This window comes from Aquarana catesbeiana, linkage group LG11 (assembly GCF_042186555.1).
Source record: "Aquarana catesbeiana isolate 2022-GZ linkage group LG11, ASM4218655v1, whole genome shotgun sequence".
Classification (NCBI taxonomy): Eukaryota; Metazoa; Chordata; class Amphibia; order Anura; family Ranidae; genus Aquarana; species Aquarana catesbeiana.
The window spans coordinates 60895178-60915311 of record NC_133334.1 but is presented as its reverse complement, the minus strand read 5'-3'; the positions used below and the strand labels follow the sequence as shown (position 1 = coordinate 60915311).

At 45.1% G+C, this 20134-nt stretch overlaps 1 protein-coding gene across 3 annotated transcripts in view; it reads right to left on the bottom strand.

The window, feature by feature from the left end:
* The window catches only part of CCDC73 (coiled-coil domain containing 73), a 112718-nt gene that overhangs the window by 48618 nt on the left and 43966 nt on the right, over nucleotides 1-20134 (bottom strand). For all 3 annotated transcript variants that reach the window (XM_073604479.1, XM_073604480.1, XM_073604481.1), the window contains one exon: nucleotides 624-770. In XM_073604479.1, coding sequence (XP_073460580.1) covers nucleotides 624-758 — 135 coding nt within the window. In that variant the 5' untranslated portion in view covers nucleotides 759-770. The remainder of the gene's footprint in view (nucleotides 1-623; nucleotides 771-20134) is intronic.

Here is a 20134-nt window from a genome sequence, read left to right as displayed (position 1 = left end):
GATACAAATTTTGTTTGGGTATAGTGTTGCATAACTGCACAATTGTCATTCAAAATGCAACAGCGCCGATAGCTGAAAACTGGCCTCGGCAGGAAGAGGGGAAACATGGCCAGTAGGCAAGTGGTTAAGCAAATAGCTTTGTACAGCTGTCTTCCCCCATTCATGTCTAGGGGGGCACAGTACTAAGACATCTGGGACATCAGAAATACGCAGTGTCTTTATGCTGCACAGGTATGTAGCCATTATGTGTTTACTGGTGTTACAGCTTAGCAGGGCCATAATATAGGGCAGTGATGGCGAACCTTGGCACCCCAGATGTTTTGGAACTACATTTCCCATGATGCTCAACTACACTGCAGAGTGCATGAGCATCATGGGAAATGTAGTTCCAAAACATCTGGGGTGCCAAGGTTCACCATCACTGGTATAGGGTGTGACTTGATGATGGGCAGCACTTGAAGCCTACAAAGCCCTTAGCTGCAATCCTAACCCTCATTCCTGTATACCTAGTGCAGGAGAGCCACCTTACAGGTTATGCAGTCAGCAAGCAGTTAAAATATATTAAAACACTCTAACGATGCCTTTGAACACATTTATGCAAATAGGTACAAAATGTCTCCTACCCGCAACATACGCAGTTCTTCCACAGCTTCCAATAAATGTGTTTTAAACTCAAATAGTTGGATAGGCAACAGCGTTTCAGTGGACCCTTTTAATGTAGAGCAAATGTCTTCCGACTTTACTTCATCTTTGTCCATAATTACCAGTACCTACACAATGCAAACAAATATCATTAGGCAACATAAATACTTTAACAACAAAACAAAATTGGTTTATCTCTGGGCAACTGCATGCTTACAGTGGTCCAGCTTGGCATAATGTAATTGTGCATTATTTGCACCTGAGGGAAGGCTGGGGAAGCAGACACTGTAATAGTTGGCACTACTACAGTGATCACTACAATCTTCCTGTGCCAAATGGTTGCCCCACTGCACACTGACCACAGGGGGCGCTCACTCGGCACTGTTGCAATTTACAGAACGCCTTATATTTTTTATTAATGAATACAAGGCGTTCACTGGTTAAAACGAGGTAGCGAATGTGATGTCTCTGTCCCTCCTCTTCACCTCGTTAAATCAGAGAACAGCTTGTGGTGCAGCATGCTGGTTTTAACTTGGCATGTCAAGGTGTCTTTTAGGCCTCATGCACACAGGACTTTTTTACTGCCGGTTTTAAGGGAGTCAGACATTTTTTTTCCTGCTTCCAAACGACCCTCCGTGTTAGCCTATGTGTCCATGCACACACTTTTAGCAGTGTTTGGTGGAAGCGTCTTTTAGAGGCAGGGAAAAAAAAAAATCGCACTGCGTCTAGGCAGAAAAAATGCTTGACACTTGTAAATGTGTGTTAATTCTAGGAGAGCTTAGCGCTTGAGCGTCAATTCATTTCAATGGGCAGAATAAATTATTCTGGCCAATTAAATTCATTAACACCCAAGCGCTTGATGCCTGTAAAAGCTTAAAGCAGGGCACACGAGCTGAATGTTGGGCGGCATTGGCCGATTCAATGGAAACCAGCCAACATTCGGCCCATGTGTACTGCAGCCGGTCCGGCTTCTGTCAAAGGGACATGACTGAAAAAGGTCTGCCGACTGGCTCCAGGATCAGCACTGACCAGGGTGTTCTGGCAGAGGGGCCATCGTCCTGTCAGAACACAATAGCACAGCAGAGATCGGTGTACTAACAACTGATAGTTAGTACAGTGGCTCCTCCTGAGCTGTCAGGTTTTTTTTTCCATTCAGCCCTGCTGGGTTGAACAAAAAGAAACTAGTAGTATGCACTAGGCTTTAGGCACTTTACAGGCATCAAGTATTTTTTCTGCCAAAACGCTGTTGCCAGGCGGAAAGGCTTCTAAGAGTTCTAAAAATTATATTTTGAATTCGCTGTGAATTATATTGTACTGATTTTTTATGCTGATTATACTGTAATAATTTTTCAATGATGATAATAAAAACCTTGAATGAGAAGAGTTCTAAAAATGCCCTATGTGCGTGGTGAGGCCTTATGCCGCGTACACACGGTCAGAATTTCCAACAGAAAAAGTCCGATGGGAGCTTTTCATCGTATATTCTGACCGTGTGTATGCCCCATCGGACTTTTTACGTCGAAAATTCAGACGGACTTAGATAGAGAACATGTTCTATATTTTTTGGACTTTAGTGTGACCGTGTGTATGCAAGACCGCTTGAGCTGAATTCCGTCGGAAAAACCTTCAGAGTTTATTCCGATGGCAAAACCGGTTGTGTGTACAGGGCATTAAAGTCAATCATGTACTAAATGCAACTATAGTGGTTGCAGTGGGGTATTTCAATGTAAAATCTTCTGGAAAACTGGCGTTCAGGAGTCTGCAGTCTGCCTTGTAAACCGGACCTAAATTGAAATCTACTAAAGTGATCCACAACTGATCACTTTTCAGAGCCTGCCACCCATGTGAAAGAAATTCAAGAGGGGATATCCACGTGCTTTGAAGGAACCTCTTACTTCCTTCTGTGTCTCTGGGACAGGAAGTGAAGAGAAATCTTGCAGACAACAAAATAAACCCTGACCTGTTACTGCCGGCCATACACATATATCTGGCAGCACAGAGGTGGGCTTTAGGACCGTGCTGCCACATATATATGTGTACAGCTGACGTTGCTGTTCTGTGCTAGGAATGTGCTAACTTGGCATCTCCAGCATTGTGACTGAGCTGCACCTAAGGTGCAATCACAGACATTGGATGTGATTCACACTGCATTGTTGTGCAGATCACATGCGATATCTGTGCGATGCATATTCAACCATACAATTTGTATAGCTGAATTCGCATTGCATTCAGACCAAAATGGTTCAGGACCCTTCTTTGGTCCGTGCTAGAATTGGATCGCATGGATGTTCACACCCACGTGATCCGATTCCTGTACTATTTCACAGTTCGCACTGCGATCTGTGAACCGATCTGGGGGTGTCATTAACTTTACATTGACGCCCGCAGCAGTTTGCAGATGTCAGCGTGAACCGGCTGCGATTCAGGTGCCATGCGGGAACCCACACAGGAATCGCTGGGTTTCCCGCATCACACCAGTGTGAACTGAGCTTCACGGTTTACAATCAGGAGCCCATAGAATGGGCTGCAGAGTAAAGTACCCCTTAAAGGGCCAGTGGTAAGGGGTTAACCACTGCCTACACTAAGGGTGGGTTCACACTTATGCAAAGTGGATGCAGGTTTTCCCGCATCCAATTTGCAATACAGGAGATTGTGACTGGCTATCAATGGAGCGGTTCGCACTGGAAAAGGGTTCTGTGCGTCTTCTGGTCCGTTTCATGTCCGGTTTCAGGCAAAAATTTGGACCTGATTCGCACAGGGATGCACCGGACCCCCTACTGTAAGCCGTGGCTGCAGCTAGTGTGAACTCAGCCAAAGGGCTCGTTTACACCCGATGCAGTCGGGTGCGTTTTTAAATGCAGTAAGAGGGTTCAATAACACCACAATCCCCATGTTTACTGTGCATTTCTACATGTGCATTCACGTGTTTTTAGTGTGTTTACAAGCATTTGCAGTATGCAAAATTGCAGCATGCTGTACTTTTTTTTTAAAGGCACATCAAAGCACTGCAATGGTGTAAATTAGGCTCATTGGAATAAATTCATTTTTCTTACATAGAGTGAGGGAAAAAATTTTTGACCCCTTCGCTAAACATGACTTAGTACTTATACAAACAAAAAAGGAGACAATAAGCCCTACTCCAATCCTCCTATCTCAGCGCTAAAGGATATTCGGTATATGCAGATTGAAGATAATAATGGTAATAAACCGCAGTGATTTAACCTGATGTCACCATATTCTGAGTGAGATATCTCTCAGCAGCCACTTAATACAAAAAGAAATATAAATATGGATGAATGAATGTACTATATGAAACAGCAATTAACCCATCAAAGCTGCGCTATTTTCAGTCCTCAATGCTGACTGATAAAACAAAGTCTTTGTAAATGCAAGCAAAACACATGCAGGCAGGCAAATTCCAACAAAGACACAGCGGTTGGAGCTCGGTCTGGATTCCCTTATATGAATAGTAGATCTGATGAGTGCACCTTTCACCATCTATTGGGACACCTTGTGCTGCACACACCCCGTAGGGGTTCAAACTCACCGGAGCCAAGAGGTTAACAAGCCTTGGATCAAATCCTCTCTCTGGTTACTCCCGAAGTCCTCCAGGGTTGAAATTCGGATAACAGCAACAATGTCCACATGTAAAAAAGAGACCCCGAATAGTCCAGTACCATTTTGATAATTTAGTGTAAGTCACAAATAAGAGAAAAAACTAATAAAGTAAATACACTGTAAAAATCAGTGGGCGCAGTTCCTTACAAAGGATAGCCTTCTAGCTTTCAGTTGGTTGGTAATAGTGGATAACTCAAACTGCTTCTCTCAAAGCACAAGGGTACTGGTTGCAGACTGGATGGATGATACACACTCACAGCTGATCAGTCCTTCATTCCACTAGTATACAACTACAAGCTTGGAGCGCACTACGTGTCAACCAGGCACAGCTGATCCGCACTTCCTCCCTCTCGTGTCTGAAGCTTCAGGCTAGAAGCACACTGCGTCCTCACGTGATAACGGTTGCCGTGGTATCGTGCTCTGACTAGTTTCGTCAGGAAGACTTTTTCAAAGAGCATGCTCTTTGAATCGTACGATAATCGATTCATTAGTACAGAGCTTTTGAGAGCTGATCATGACAGTTCATCCGATGGGACAAGCACGAAAATATTTCTCGTATGATACCAGATCGTACGATTTGTTGTCCAAAAATGCAATACAACATATAACATCACTTCCGATTTTTTATTCTGTCGTAGGAGAATTTTCGTAACTTTAGCAAACTCTCCATTTTTGGTATGCGACTATCATGCAAAAAAAAACAGACGATCTGACATCCAATTTTCGGATTGTTTGTACGGGTCATAAGAGAGTGCTCCTAATCTTAGCTCGTTACCTGTATAGGAGACACCCGGGAGCCAAAAATCTTGCTGATTGACAGGGGATCAAATACATATTTCGCTCATTAAAATGCAAATCAATTTAGAACTTTTTTCCAAATGCATTTTTCTGGATATTTTTGTTGTGATTCTGTCTCTCACTGTAAAATAAACCTTCCATTAAAATTATAGACTGATCATTTCTTTGTCAGTGGGCAAACATACAAAATCAGAAGGGGAGCAAATACTTTTTTCTTTTTAAGTAGAGTTTGTACTGCCCCGCTCCGCCTCGCCCCGCCTACCCCCCGTCCCGCTGCCAGTCTGTTATGGAAAGGGGCGGGGGTAAAGTAGAAAAGTATCTGCCCTTATCACCGCCCATCACACCTCCCCTTAGAATGTTGTAAGAGCCTCGGGAGCGTGCGGGGGCATGTGACATGAAATGTTATCAAGTGTGCATGCGCCCAGCTCAGCTGTTCATTTTCGGATATTTACGGAGTGTCCCGCTGTGCTTGCGCAGTAGAGAGTGGACAGTATCCGATGGGCCAGCTGAGCTTGCACAGTAGAGGGCGGACACTATCCGATGGGGGACAAAATTCGATAGGACACCGGCGGTCACTACTACACTAGGACACCTCTGAGGTGGGGGGGCGCACCGCTGTGGGAATCTGATGTAAGGGGGGCTCCACTGGGGACACCTGATGCAAGGGGGGCTCCACTGGGGACACCTGATGCGAGGGGGGCTCCGCTGGGGACACCTGATGTGAGGGGGGCTCCGCCGGGGACACCTGATGTGAGGGGGGCTCCGCCGGGGACACCTGATGTGAGGGGGGCTCCGCCGGGGACACCTGATGTGAGGGGGGCTCCGCCGGGCACACCTGATGTGAGGGGGGCTCTGCCGGGCACACCTGATGTGAGGGGGGCTCCACTGCGGACACCTAATGTGAGGGGGGGCTCCACTCGGGACACCTGATGTGAGGGGGGGCTCCGCTGGGGACACCTGATGTGAGGGGGGGCTCCGCCGGGGACACCTGATGTGAGGGGGGGCTCCGCCGGGGACACCTAATGTGAGGGGGGGCTCCGCCGGGGACTCCTGATGTGAAGGGGGGCTCTGCCGGGGACACCTGATGTGAGGGGGAGTTCCGCCGGGGACTCCAGATGTGAGGGGGGGCTCCGCCCAGGACACCTGATGTGAGGGGGGGCTCCGCCCAGGACACCTGATGTGAGGGGGGGCTCCGCCGGGGACTCCTGATGTGAGGGGGAGCTCCGCCGGGGACTCCTGATGTGAGGGGGAGCTCCGCCGGGGACTCCTGATGTGAGGGGGAGCTCCGCCGGGGACTCCTGATGTGAGGGGGAGCTCCGCCGGGGACTCCTGATGTGAGGGGGAGCTCCGCCGGGGACTCCTGATGTGAGGGGGAGCTCCGCCGGGGACTCCTGATGTGAGGGGGGCTCCGCCGGGGACTCCTGATGTGAGGGGGAGCTCCGCCGGGGACTCCTGATGTGAGGGGGAGCTCCGCCGGGGACTCCTGATGTGAGGGGGAGCTCCGCCGGGGACTCCTGATGTGAGGGGGGGCTCCGCCGGGGACTCCTGGTGTGAGGGGGGGCTCCGCCGGGGACTCCTGGTGTGTGGGGGGCTCTGCCGGGGATTCCTGGTGTGAGGGGGGGCTCCGCTGCGGGCACCTGATGTAAGGGGGGCTCCGCTGGGGGCACCTGATGCAAGGACGGACTCTGCTGGGACATCTGACGCAAGGACGGACGGCTGGTGGCAGGCGACGTGGCTAGTGACACGCTCAGGGATCCCACTGATTCTGCATTATGGTGAGTTGAATGATTTCATTTTATATAACAATGTAGTAATAGAAAAAATGCACTTCAATCATCCTGACACCATAACAACCATGGTGCTGGGATGATTGAAGTGCTAACACCAGGTGTTTGGAGTATCTTTATCTGCTGATTGTTAAACTTTCTAGAATACACATATTTTTATTGTGTAGGATCTGGGGCTGCTGTCCCGTCATTTCCCTCTCCCCCACTCCCCCTTTCATCTCAGACTCTAACCTCACCCTCTTGAGCCACACCCATTTAAGCCACGCCCACTATGCCGCGTAAACCACGCCCTTTTTTGGCACGCCGCACTTATATATTTTCCCTAAGCCACGCCTACAAACGAATGCTCGCCCCCTAATTATTGTACGGCTCCGCCTACAGCCACAAAAGTGTCCCACGATTTTTTTTTACAATGTTGGCAACCAGGGGCGGACTGACCATTGAGCCACTCGGGCACTGCCCTAGGGCCCTGGGCCACTAGGGGGCCCCATCAGGGTTGCCAACCTCAGTAAAACCAGGGACAGTATGTATAAATCTGTGTTTTTTTTTTACATCTGTCTGTGTATACTGTGTGTACATGTATGTGTATACTGTGTGATTGTATACTGTGTGTGTGTGTACTGTGTGGCCCTATAATCTCTGATTGCCCGGGGGCCCCATGAGTTATCAGTCTGCCCCTGTTGGCAACTATGGCAGGGCTTTCATGTGTTTATCAAAATACTACAGCATGCTGCATTTTTCCACACCTGAACACAGTGCAAATGCATGGGAACGTACATAAATACACCTCAAACACGCGTGAACACATGAAAACGCACCGTGAATACACGCAAACAAATGTAAATACAACTTAGTGAAAAAAAAAATTATTAAAATTTTTAAAAATCCAAAAAATGCACTGCAAAGATACTACAAAAGCTTGTAAACGCACTGTAAACTCATTGCAAATGCATGTAAACGCACATGCAGAAACGTATGGTGAACGCGGGGATTGTGGTTTATATGAGCCCAAAAAAAAAAAAGAAAAGGATTAGGCTTTGTATATACTTATCAAAGCATACCAACACTGCTATATACAGTATATATTAAAAAAAAAAACATGGCTCAACCACCTGGTTTTACCACCCCCAGCTCTAAGAGATTTCCCCTCACCTTGTTGTGTCTTTGGGACAGAAAGGGCCCCTTCACATCAGCAGGAACAGGCTGTGCTCTGGATAACCTGCACCAAATGGTGTGTGTTGTGTAGATGGGGTGTCATGCATTAGTACAACACCTCACACTTTTTACCTTTTTTTTTTAAACTTTATTTAAATGTCACAAAATGACATTTCATGCAACTCCAAGCGCCGTGCTGTATAAAAACATGCAATTTGTCCTATGTTTTTCTTGCACACATCAATGCAGCACTGACATTGCAGAAGACATAGAGCAAATGTATTGTAAATGTGTCAAGCAACTGGACTGATATGAAGGAACCCAAAGTCAGAATTTCCCCACAGGGTCCCAGACAGCTAAACAAATAAAACCTAGGATTGGTTATAGGCGATCCTTACTCTCCTGAAATATAAAATAAACTGTATAGATATACTTTATTGCCACTTCCTGAGGAAAGTGCATGGGGCTACACAAGGCCTGAGGTAGTGCACACTGAGGTAGCCATATTGCGGTGAAATCAAGGTGACACTTGATTGGTTGCCCTAAGTTACCAAATGTTTTCTATCTCCCGATAAAAGCTTTGCGCCCATCACTTCACAATTGAAAACTGTGATAATGGAGGAAATACAGCCATACGGGAGTGGACATGGCTCTCTGTGGTGACAGAGTACAGACATCACTGGCCACCTCACTGCTCAGAGCTTCCCGCCAAAACGACACTACACACCTCATGGGTGAGAGGGAGGAGCCACCCCGGTTTGGTCTCTTTAACGTTGCTAGTCAGAGATAGGGGCACAAGTTAGGCAGTAATGGGGCAAAGCATATAGTCAGTATAATGGAGGAGAGTAGTATAGGGATATAGGACAGTAATTGGAGGAGAAGAAAAATGCGACTTCTACCTTGTGAATGTCGTCATGGACACAAAGCTTGGCCTGTATTACAGTGTACATGTAAATAACATTTCCCTCATAGGAGCCCTCACCTCATGTATAGCCTTCAGGGAGCAGGAAGACTGAATAAAAATGTACTGACCATAGAGATGAATAGTCTGCTCGTTGCTAAGGGAAACAGCAGTGAAATGCACCTTTCCTGTCTATGGTGGATGTATGTGCAGTCATGCCAAGTTTAGCAGCTTCTTAGGCCTAGTTGACGTGAACATGCAGGCAGTCCCATTCATGTCCATTACTATGTAATGTAGGGGAGTGCGGTGTGGTGCTCAGATTTTAATAGTTAACACATGCTGTGAGGAGGCAATATATTGACTCTGAAAAGTGATCCACCATGGATAATTTTTTCAGAGGATGGCTGCAAGTGTAAATGAGGCCTAGGCTCTTCTGAACGCTTTTCTCCTGACAGGAGAACAGCAGCATTAAAAAGGTACCTAAAGCCGCGATTTTCAAACACGCTTGGGCGCATCAGTGTTTATGGATTTTATTGGAAAGAATATTGATGTATTCTGGCCATTGAAATGAATAAACACTCAAGCAGTAAACATGCCTTTCGTTTAAGCACATTGGGCCTTTTTTCTGCCCATACATTCCACTTCTGAATGAGATTTTGGTGCGTTCAGATTTCTGCTACTAAGGCTGGGTTCACACTTGACATCGCATGTGATTCGCACCACATTGCTGTGCACATCACATGCGATATCTGTGCAATGTGAATTCAGCCATTCAGTTTGTATGGCTAAATTTGCATCAAATTTGGACCAAAATGGTGCAGGATGCTTTTATTTGGTCCGCACTGGAATCGGATCGCATGGGTGTTCAGACCCATGTGATCTTATTACAGGTCGATTCCACAGTTCGCACTGCGGTCTGTGAACCGATTTAGGGGTGTTATTAACTTTACACTGACACTCGCAGTGGTTCGCAGAGAGCAGTGTGAACTGCCTGCGAGTCTGAAAATCGCTACAAATGTAGAATATCAAGGCTCCCAATAGCATAAAACTGCTCGTAAAGACATGTACATCACTGTCAGAAACTCGCATCAATGGACGCAGTTTGGACTCGATGCAGCGTCATGACATCAGCACGCAAGCTCCACCTACTTTTATATTTTTATTTACCATGAGGGATTACACGAGGAGTATTCTTTCAACATAAAAATAGTAATTTTACTTTGAGATTCAGTGTGTGATTGTGTATTACCCCAGGGTTTTATTTTTTCACTTCTAATAGTCAGGCTTTGTTTTGGAAATGAAAGAAAATTATGTTTTTTAATGAATAAATGAATAAATAATGAATTAATTTTAAGAATGGGCACGGTGGAAAGTGAAAATGAACCCAGTCCCCACTAGAAGGCCTGTGCCACTATAATATTGGTGATTGCAATCACAAGGCACAGAGCCACACTGATTGGCTTGAGACCTAATTCACATGGGGCGTATCACAGCATGTGCCCATGCAAGGGCCAGGTTTACCCACATGGGGGTGCATGGAATATGATACTGAACTCATACTGTCTGTGTTCGAGGACCCACACCCGCACAGATATCAAATTGTCCATGTCCAAGCTGTCCATGCAGCTGCTTTGTCTCTATTGATATCAATGGGACTACCCACATGGAGTTGCATTGAACACCTGTGCATCCCTGTGCGGTTAAACACGACCTTTGCACAGGCAAACACTGTAGTATGCCCCGTGTGAACATGGCCTTATGCCATGTACACACGAGCGGACTTCTCGTCCGCCTGAACTCTGCAGGACTTTGACAGAGTTCTGACGAAACTGACTTGCCTACACACGATCCCACCAAAGTCTGATCGTTTTGAACGTGATGACATACGACCGGACTAGAATAAGGAAGTTCATAGCCAGTAGCCAATAGCTGCCCTTGCGTCGTTTTCGGTCCGTCAGACTAGCATACAGGCGAATGTTTTTTTTCGATAGGAATCGAATCCGTCGGAAAAATTTGAAACATGTTCTATTCCTAGGTCCGTCGGAATTTTCGGCAGCAAAGGTCCGATGAAGGTCCGATGAAGCTCACACACGATAACAATTGTCCGACGGAATCGTTCCGTCGGACCTTTGATGCCGAAAAGTCCAGCCGTGTGTACGCAACATTAGATGATAAATGGGTGCGCCTGGAGAGTGCATGCTAATTGAAATCAAGAATATATTTATATATCCTTTGTATACATAAATAGGGTCAAGAAAAAAGTTATAGAGCTCATTTACACCTGCAGCAGCCATTTCCACCCCTTTGAAAAAAGCTGCGCAGTGAAATGCTTTTTAGCAGGCGGTAGAGCAGTGGCTGCCAGACAATCAGGAGCCATTACCGCCCCCCTCCAAAAACCCCAGCAGAATGGAGATCTTGTATGTAAATACCATGCCATGAGCCAAGTGATTGGTTCATAGTTGCGCCATGGACCTATTTACTTGAATGGGTTGTGTGTGGCAGCTTAACCACCTATCTTCTCTACCCCTAGCTGCCCGTGTTTGTGAGGCCATAAAGTAGGGAACCAATGCATATATAAAACTGAAAAATGACCCTCAGGGCCACTTCACACCAGAACATGGTTAGAAAAGTCTGTTCCATGCACGTTTCCCATACTGTGCTCAAAATGCATCTGCTGCGAGAGCCAAGATTGACACTCAAAATGCAAATGGCTTATGCAATTCTTTTCCAACCAAATTGCATGCTACTGCATTACCCTGCAATTTGGTGCGCCTTTTTTTTAAACTACTGCACGCACTACTTTTTGAGCAGTCCATTGCAATTTGCATCCCATTTAAATTAATAGACTGCAAAATCACACCACACTGGTACATGCAGGAATCGCACAGGAACGCAGACCACATTCCTGTGTGAACCAGCCCGTGAGGGGAATTTGGAACTAAAGCAGCCAAGTAAGGTTATTTAACCTAATAAAGGTACAATTGGAGGATAAAGGATAAGGTTCCTAAAAAATTAATGTCCTTTAAAAGAGGACCGGTTTAGAGCTACAACTGTGCGATATGTTCTGCAAATTCAACATTTCTGTAATTAAACAAGTTTTTAGTTTTATGTCATCTTGCCAAGCACAACGAGGTCCTGACACAGAATAAAGCTATGACAGCAGCATCTGGCTTCTTATTATTTAGGGCCTTCCACGTCCCCTGTAGTGACAACCCTGTGTACTCTTCATGCTACATCAGGTGGGAGATGTCCACTGCGGAAGATTCTTTTCTAGAAGGAAAGCGTTCTCCGTTGAACCCATCCAGTTATCAATCACAGGCCTGGACAAATGAGCCCGCTCACTTCTCCAGTATCACAAATGACACAGTGACCCAGGGCCAAGAGCTTTATTTGCTTCTCCAGTGATTCACTTCAGCAGATATTAAGCAATTTTATAATCCATGAAAGGCAAAATTAAAGGACACCATCCATAAAACAGAATAATTCCGATCAGCTACAAAGTGATGTCTGTATTATCTTATAAATTATACGGCCATACTGTGCAGTAATGTAATGAAGGGAAGCTTGTAATAATCAAATGCCCTGGGCAGTTACTAATATGCATTTAATCACACGGCAGGAGGAGATTTGTCACTACAGCTGAGTGAACTGGTACATAAAGTACAAATAACCAACATCCACGTTTAGTCTTACAACAGCAACACCGCCCATGCAGCTTGATATGGAGGCAAACAAATGTCAGACTGAAATATTTGTATATTGAGCCCATTTACACTTCTGCCTTTCGGGGGCTGTGCTACTGCCCTGAACACTTGGCCAAAGCATATGGTAAGATTGTATTCAAAAACACAAAAAAAACCAGACACTATTATGTCATAATTGCAAAATGTAGAAAAGAAAAAAAAAACAACATGCCAGCCCTGGCAGGTATACTTTGGTTCTTGTTTGAAATTATTTATACCACGGATGGTGGAAAGTCCATTTTTCCATCTAAAGCTGAATTTTAACCACTTGCTTACAGGGCACTTAAACCCCCCTCCTATCCAGACCAATTTTCAGCTTTCAGCGCTGACGCACTTTGAATGACAATTGCGCGGTCATACAACACTGTACCCAAATGAAATTTTTATCATTTTTTCCCCACAAATAGAGCTTTCTTTTGGTGGTATTTTATCACCTCTGCAGTTTTTATTTTTTGTTAAAAAAATTCAAAAAGACTGAATTTAAAAAAAAAAAAATTTTTTTTTTTTTTATATTTTGTTATAAAATTTTAAAAAGGGTAATTTTTCTCTTACATTGATGTACGCTGATGAGGCGGCACCAATGGGCACTGATAGGTGGCAGTGATGGGCACTGATGGGTGGCAGTGATGGGCAATGATCTTGTACACTGCTAGGTGGCACTGATTGGCACCACTGGTGGGCACTGTTAGGTGGCAATGGTGGGCATTGATAGGTGGCACTTGTAGGCATTGATAGGTGGCACTGTGGGCACTGTGATGAGGCAATGTAAGGTGGCACTGGCAGGGGGTACTGGTGGCACAATTGAGGCACGTATGAGGCCTTATTGCCTCCTCCTCTTCGGGACCGATGTCCCTTGCTGGTGAGCCGGTGATCGGCTTTTTTTTCTCCTCGCACTGTCAGCGCGAGGAGAAAAAAAAAACGATCACAGAGCTTTTGTTTTGATCATGTGATCAGCTGTCATTGGCTGACAGCTGATCACATGGTAAGGGGCCGGGACCGGCCCCTTACATGGATCGGTGATCACCCGAGTCTCAGTGACTCGGTGATCACAGCGCGCGCGGGGCACGTGCACAGGGGAGGCCGTCATATGACGGCCTCCCGGGAATTCAGGTCCGCGCTGTAGCCGTCATTCGGCTATAGCGCGGATATCAAGCAGTTAAACACAGAATGAATAATCTTGGAGCTACAAGTACCAATTAAGATGGACTTTTTAGGTGCCGTATTCCCCATACTATCGTTACCTATGGCCGCTGCTATGTCTAAATCTACACTAGATATCAAAAGCATTGGGACACCTACCTTTACATACGCACATGAACTTTAATGGTATCCCAGTCTTAGTCCGTAGGGTTCAGTATTGAGTTGGCCCACCCTTTGCAGCTATAACAGCTTCAACTCTGGTGGTATAGCTGTCCACAAGGTTTAGGAGTGTGTCTATAGGGAATGTTTGATCATTCTTCCAGAAGAGCATTTGTGAGGTCGGGCAGTGGTGTTGGATGAGAAGGCCTGGCTCGCAGTCTCCACTCTAATTCATCGCAAAGATGTTCTATCGGAGTGAGGTCAGGACTCTGCACAGGCCACTCAAGTTCCTCCACCCCAAACTTATGGACCTTGCTTTGTGCACTGGTGTGCAGTCATGTTCGAACAGGAAGGGGGCCATCCCCAAACTGTTCCCACAAAGTTGGGAGCATGAAATTGTCCAAAATGTCTTGGTATGCTGACGCCTTAAGAGTTTCCTTCACTGGAACTAAGGAGCCAAGCCCAACCCCTTAAAAACACCCCCACACCATAATTCCCCCTCCACCAAATGATTTGGACCAGTGCACAAAGCAAGGTCCATAAAGACATGGATGAGCGAGGTTTGGGGTGGAGGAACTTGATTGGCCTGCATAAGGTCCTGACCCCAACCTGATAGAACACTTTTGAGATGAATTAGAGAGGAGACTATGAATCAGGCCTTCCTTGTCCAACATCAGCGCCTGACCTCACAAATGTGCTTCTGGAAGAATGGTCAAACATTCCCATAGACACCCTCTTAAACCTTGTGGACAGACTTCCCAGAAGAGTTGAAGCTGTTATAGCTGAAAAGGGTGGGCCAAATCAATATTTAACCCTATAGACTAAGATTGGGATGCCATTAAAGTGCATGTGGGGGTAAAGACAGGTGTCCCAATACTTTTGGTGTGTATTCACCAAACATCATTATGCCTCACAACCAGGAATATCAATATATTGTGCAGTCCCTGGACACCTCAAAAGTCCATCTCATTTGGAGCTTTCTGTAGCGGTTATGTGATCAGGAGGTGATGTCCCTATACATAGCCCACCACCATGCCATATGTCTGTATAAACCAACTTGTCTGCTAAATGATTTGTAATTCTGACCAGCCATCATTGGGATTCGTAAATATCTGCCAGACAGCACCACCAGAAGGGTTTCATTGCTTCCTCTTTAAAGCAATAATAAACCCAAAAGCAAAAGCTGATTATTTTGCTGCACCATTTTTTAGATGTGATGGCTGCAATAGTTTTCTTTTTTATGCTTTTTTTTTTCTTCTTTTATATTCCCCTCTCATCCTGTCAATAAGTCTGTTTTTTTTTTCTCAAAAGAACAAGCTCTCCAGCATAATGTATCAGGTACAAAAATGGAACAAACCATTTAACACTAGCAGAGATGTTTGCAACCATCAGCTTTTATTTATTTATGTAAAAGCTTTATCCTACGAGGAAGAAATCTGTTTGCTGTGAGGCTAGGTTCACATCTGTGTGGGAATGTGTGTAATTGCTTGCATTCCTGCAGCCGCATACAAAACACAATGCTACACAGAAGATGCACAGGAGTACCATTAACTCCTAATGGCACCCCCACACACTGAAAAATGCTGTATGATTTACCACACATGGAAATACATGGTGAAAAAGCATCATTCGATTTCTGTGCGGCCTCCTTTTAAAAAAAGCGCAGGGACCCTGCAGGAAACGCAGACTCGCATAGATGTGAACCTAGCCTAACTGCTTATAGTGTGAGCTGGAGTTTGGCTTTAATGTCTTAAGGTATCTAAATCTGCTAGTACAACTAACAATCCCTTACCCCCCCCCCCCCAGACATACAATGCTGCTGTCCATAGGTGCCCCCTGTGTTCCCTCATTCAGAGTGGGGGAGCTCTAATACAGGAGGAGTGTTACTGGCCAGACTTCCAGGTGAAAACAGAGGGGAAAAAAGCCTAAAAAAAGAAAAACTAATGCAGCCACTACATCTGATTGGTAAGCTGCAATAAATTACACTTTTGGTTTTGGGTTTAATACCGCTTTAAGAGTGAGCGCCGGTTCACACTAGACGCGGCACGACTTGCGAGGCGACTCGGTGAGGCGACCTGCACACGACTGCCGGGGCGACTTGCAAGACGACTTCTGTATAGAAGTCTATGCAAGTCGCCCCCAAAGTAGTACAGGAACCTTTCTTCTAAGTCGGAGCGACTTGCGTCGCTCCGATTAGAACGGTTCCATTGTACAGAACGGGAGGCGACTTGTCAGGCGGCTAGGTCACCTGACAAGTCGCCCCCGTGTGAACCGGCTCTGAGGCCTCATGCACACTGAACGTTAAAATAACATTATATAAACGCAAGTAGCTTTGCAGTGAGTATTTTCAACATTTTTGCAATAGCGTTTTTTAGCGTTTTTCTGCGTTATCGATCAAAAACGCTGGTGAGCTGCGTTTTTGGGGGTTTATCGATGTTTACCAGCGTTAATCAGAATTAGAGCATTTTTACAGCTGAGAAACGTCTCTCAGAACCCACTAGCTTTGGGTTTTTTTTACTGCTCAAAAACCCCACTGCCCAAAACTGCTGATAACAGCCTATGTGTGCATGGACACATAGGATAACATGATGGAGAGTTTAATGACTGTACAAAAAACGTCTACAGCCAAAAACAGCTGCTGTAAAAACGCTAAAAAACGTCCAGTGTGCATGAGGCCTTAAAATTGCATTTCACGTGATATTTTAAAGACCGAGCCTGTTTCTGGGATTTGTTGTTTACAAATCAGTTTTTTTTTTGCTAGAAAATTACTTAGAACCCCCAAACATTATACATTTTTTTTCTAACACCCTAGAGAATAAAATGGCGGTCGTTGCAATACTTTCTGTTACACCGTATTTGCGCAGTGGTCTTACAAGCGCACTTTTTTTGGAAAAAATACAATTAAAAAATAAGACAACAGTAACATTAGCCCAATTTTTTTTATATTGTGAAAGATAATGTTACGCCGAGTAAATTGATACCCAACATGTCACGCTTCAAAATTGCGCCTGCTCGCGGAATGGCGACAAACTTTTACCCTTAAAAATCTCCATAGGCGACGTTTAAAAAATTCTACAGGTTGCATGTTTTAAGTTACAGAGGAGGTCTAAGGCTAGAATTATTGCTCTCGCTCTACCGATCGTGACGATACCTCACATGTGTGGTTTGAACACCGTTTTCATATGCGGGCGCTAATCACGTATGCGTTCGCTTTTGCGCGCGAGCTCGTCGGGACGGGTCGCGTTTAAAATGTTTTTTTTTTTTTCTTATTTATTTTACCTTTTTTTTTTACATTTCAGAATGTAAACATCCCTTGTAATAGAAAAAAGCTTGACTGGACCTCTTAAATATGAGATCCGGGGTCAAAAAGACCTCAGATCTCATATATACACTAAAATGCAATAAAGAAAAATGTCATTTAAAAAAATGAAGAAAAAAAATGGCTTTAAGAGCTACGGAAGGGACGTTTTGACATTGCTTCTGCCCTGCAGTGATATGGAAACGGGTGGGGGCCATCTTCCCCTCACTCGTCTCCATACCCAGCAAGGGGACAGATGTGATTGCAGCTAGCTGCTGCCATAACAACAATATCCTCCTTCAAAGTCATCACGTAAAACGAGGGTGGGCGGTCCGGAAGTAGTTAAAGTAGTATTAAACCCTCAAAATTTCAATGCTGCTGTCAACTGCTCTCTCAGTGCTGCTTCCCTGAACTTTCACTCTTCACAAGAAAAAAGTTAAAGCATAACTAAAGGCATTTTTTTTTTAGTTTTGTACAAACTGTAGGGATTAGAACACCTGTCAGGTTTTTATTGCAGTCTGTTCCCGTTAAGGAAATTCACCCTGTGTTTTTGTCTGGTTTACAGATTTTGGGTTGTGGCCAGAACAGTAATAGAGGGGAAATTGTCCAATAAGGACACTAGTTCTGCTAGAGATGAGCCGAACACCCCCGGTTCGGTTCGCGGTAGAACATGCGAACAGACAAAAAATTTGTGCAAACTCGCAAATTAAAGTCTATGGGACTCGAACGTGAAAAATCAAAAGTGCTCATTTTAAAGGCTAATATGCAAGTTCTTGTCAAAAAAAGTGTTTGGGGACCTGGGTCCTGCCCCAGGGGACATGTATCAATGCAAAAAAAAGTTTTAAAAACAGACATTTTTTCGGGAGCAGTGATTTTATTAATGCTTAAAGTGAAACAATAAAAGTGAAATATTCCTTTAAAGGGGTTGTAAAGGTAAATTTTTTTATCTTTAAAAATAACAAACATGTTATACTTACCTTCACTGTGCAGCTCGTTCTGCACAGAGTGGCCCCGAACTTGCTCTTCTGGGGTCCCTCGGCGGCTGTTTCAGCTCCTCCCCGCAATAATTAACCACCTTAATGCGAGCTCCCTCGCACGGTGGTTAGTTATTGCGGGCGCGCTCCCGTGATACAGCCGGCGGCTATAGCCGCTCGCTGTATCACTTGGCCCCGCCCCCGGCGCGCCGCGTCATTGGATGTGATTGACAGCAGCGCGAGCCAATGGCTGCGCTGCTTTTAATCCATCCACTATAGCCAATCAGCGACCAGGCTGATCGGCTGAATGGAGGTCGGGAACGAGCGGCCGAGTTTCGAGGTGTCAGTTAAGTAAAACGGGGGGGCTGGGGGCGGCGGTATTATCAAAAGTTTTTTCACCTTAATGCATAGAATGCATTAAGGTGAAAAAATGTATACCTTTACAACCCCTTTAAATATCGTGCCTGGGGGATGTCTATAGTATGCCTGTAAAGTGGCACATTTTTCCCATGTTTAGAACAGTCCCTGCACAAAATGACATTTCTAAAGGAATAAAAGTAATTTAAAACTGCTTGCGGCTGTAATGTAATGTCGGGTCCCGGCACTATAGATGAAAATCATTGGGAAAAATGGCATGGGTCCCCCCCCCCCCCTATTACCAGGCCCTTTGGGTCTGGTATGGATATTAAGGGGAACCCCACACCCAAATTACAAAAAAAAAGGCATGGGGCCCCCAAACAAGATAGGGACTGTAGGTTTCTTCTTAAGTTGAATCTTTTTTTAATTTGGAACAGATACATTTTTTAAGTGTAGCTCCAGCCAAAAAATCTATTTTTAAGTTTTTTGGATAACATAGGGAAGGGTTATCACCCCTGTAACATTTGTTTTGCTGTCTGTGCAACTGTTCAGAAGATTTCACCTCACTTTCTGTCCCAATGACAATTGGATTTTGAACATTTTGGGTTATTAGGGAAACAAGGATTAGTGATAAAGCATCAGTGGAGACACCTTTTTCCCATATTAACTCTTACAGGAGAGAATTTCCCTTCCTAGGGGTAGATTTCTTCTCACTTCCTGTTGTCTCCCTCCGTTTGTAAGTCTGATGTTTGAAAATAGGGGACCGCCTGTATATACTATGCGGCCTGCCCTACATACTCTGTGGAAAATTGGGCCTTAGCTGTTGGTGGTACCAGAACACAGTAAGCCCTCACAGTTACTCTTGGTGGGCGCCAGAACGGGCCCTGCTGTGAAATATTATATCAAGAATTGTAATTACATGCCACTGTTAAACAGGGGCAGAAAAATTGGGCCTTAGGTAGTGGTGGTGGTGCCCTGAACCAAAAATATTCTTAGAAGCTATCATCATGATGATTGAAGAGGAATAGGATAGTCACTCAGCATTATAGGATAGTCACTCAGCATAGGCAGTCTTCAAGGAATCCCACATTAAACAGGGGCAGAAAAATTGGGCCTCAGGCTGTGGTGGTGGTGGTGCCACAACACTGTAAGCCTCACAGATACTCTTGTTGAGCGCAGGAATGGGCCCTGCTGTGAAATATTAGATCAAAAATTGTAATTACGTGCCCCTGTTAAACAGGGGCAGAAAAATTGGGCCTTAGGCAGTGGTGGTGGTGCCCAGAACCAAACATTTTCTTAGAAGCTATCATCATAAAGATTGAGGAGTAATAGGATAGTCACTCAGCATATGCAGTCTTCAAGGGATCCCACATTCATAGAAAAATCAATCGGTTATATCAGAATCAGATGCTTGGTAGCTGGTGATCCAAGACTGATTAATTTTTATGAATGTGAGCCGATCAACAGAGTCTGTGGACAGGCGCACTCTGATGAGTTACAAAGCCTCCAGCAGCACTGAATGTGCGTTCAGAAAGAACGCTGGATGCAGGACAGGTAAGTAG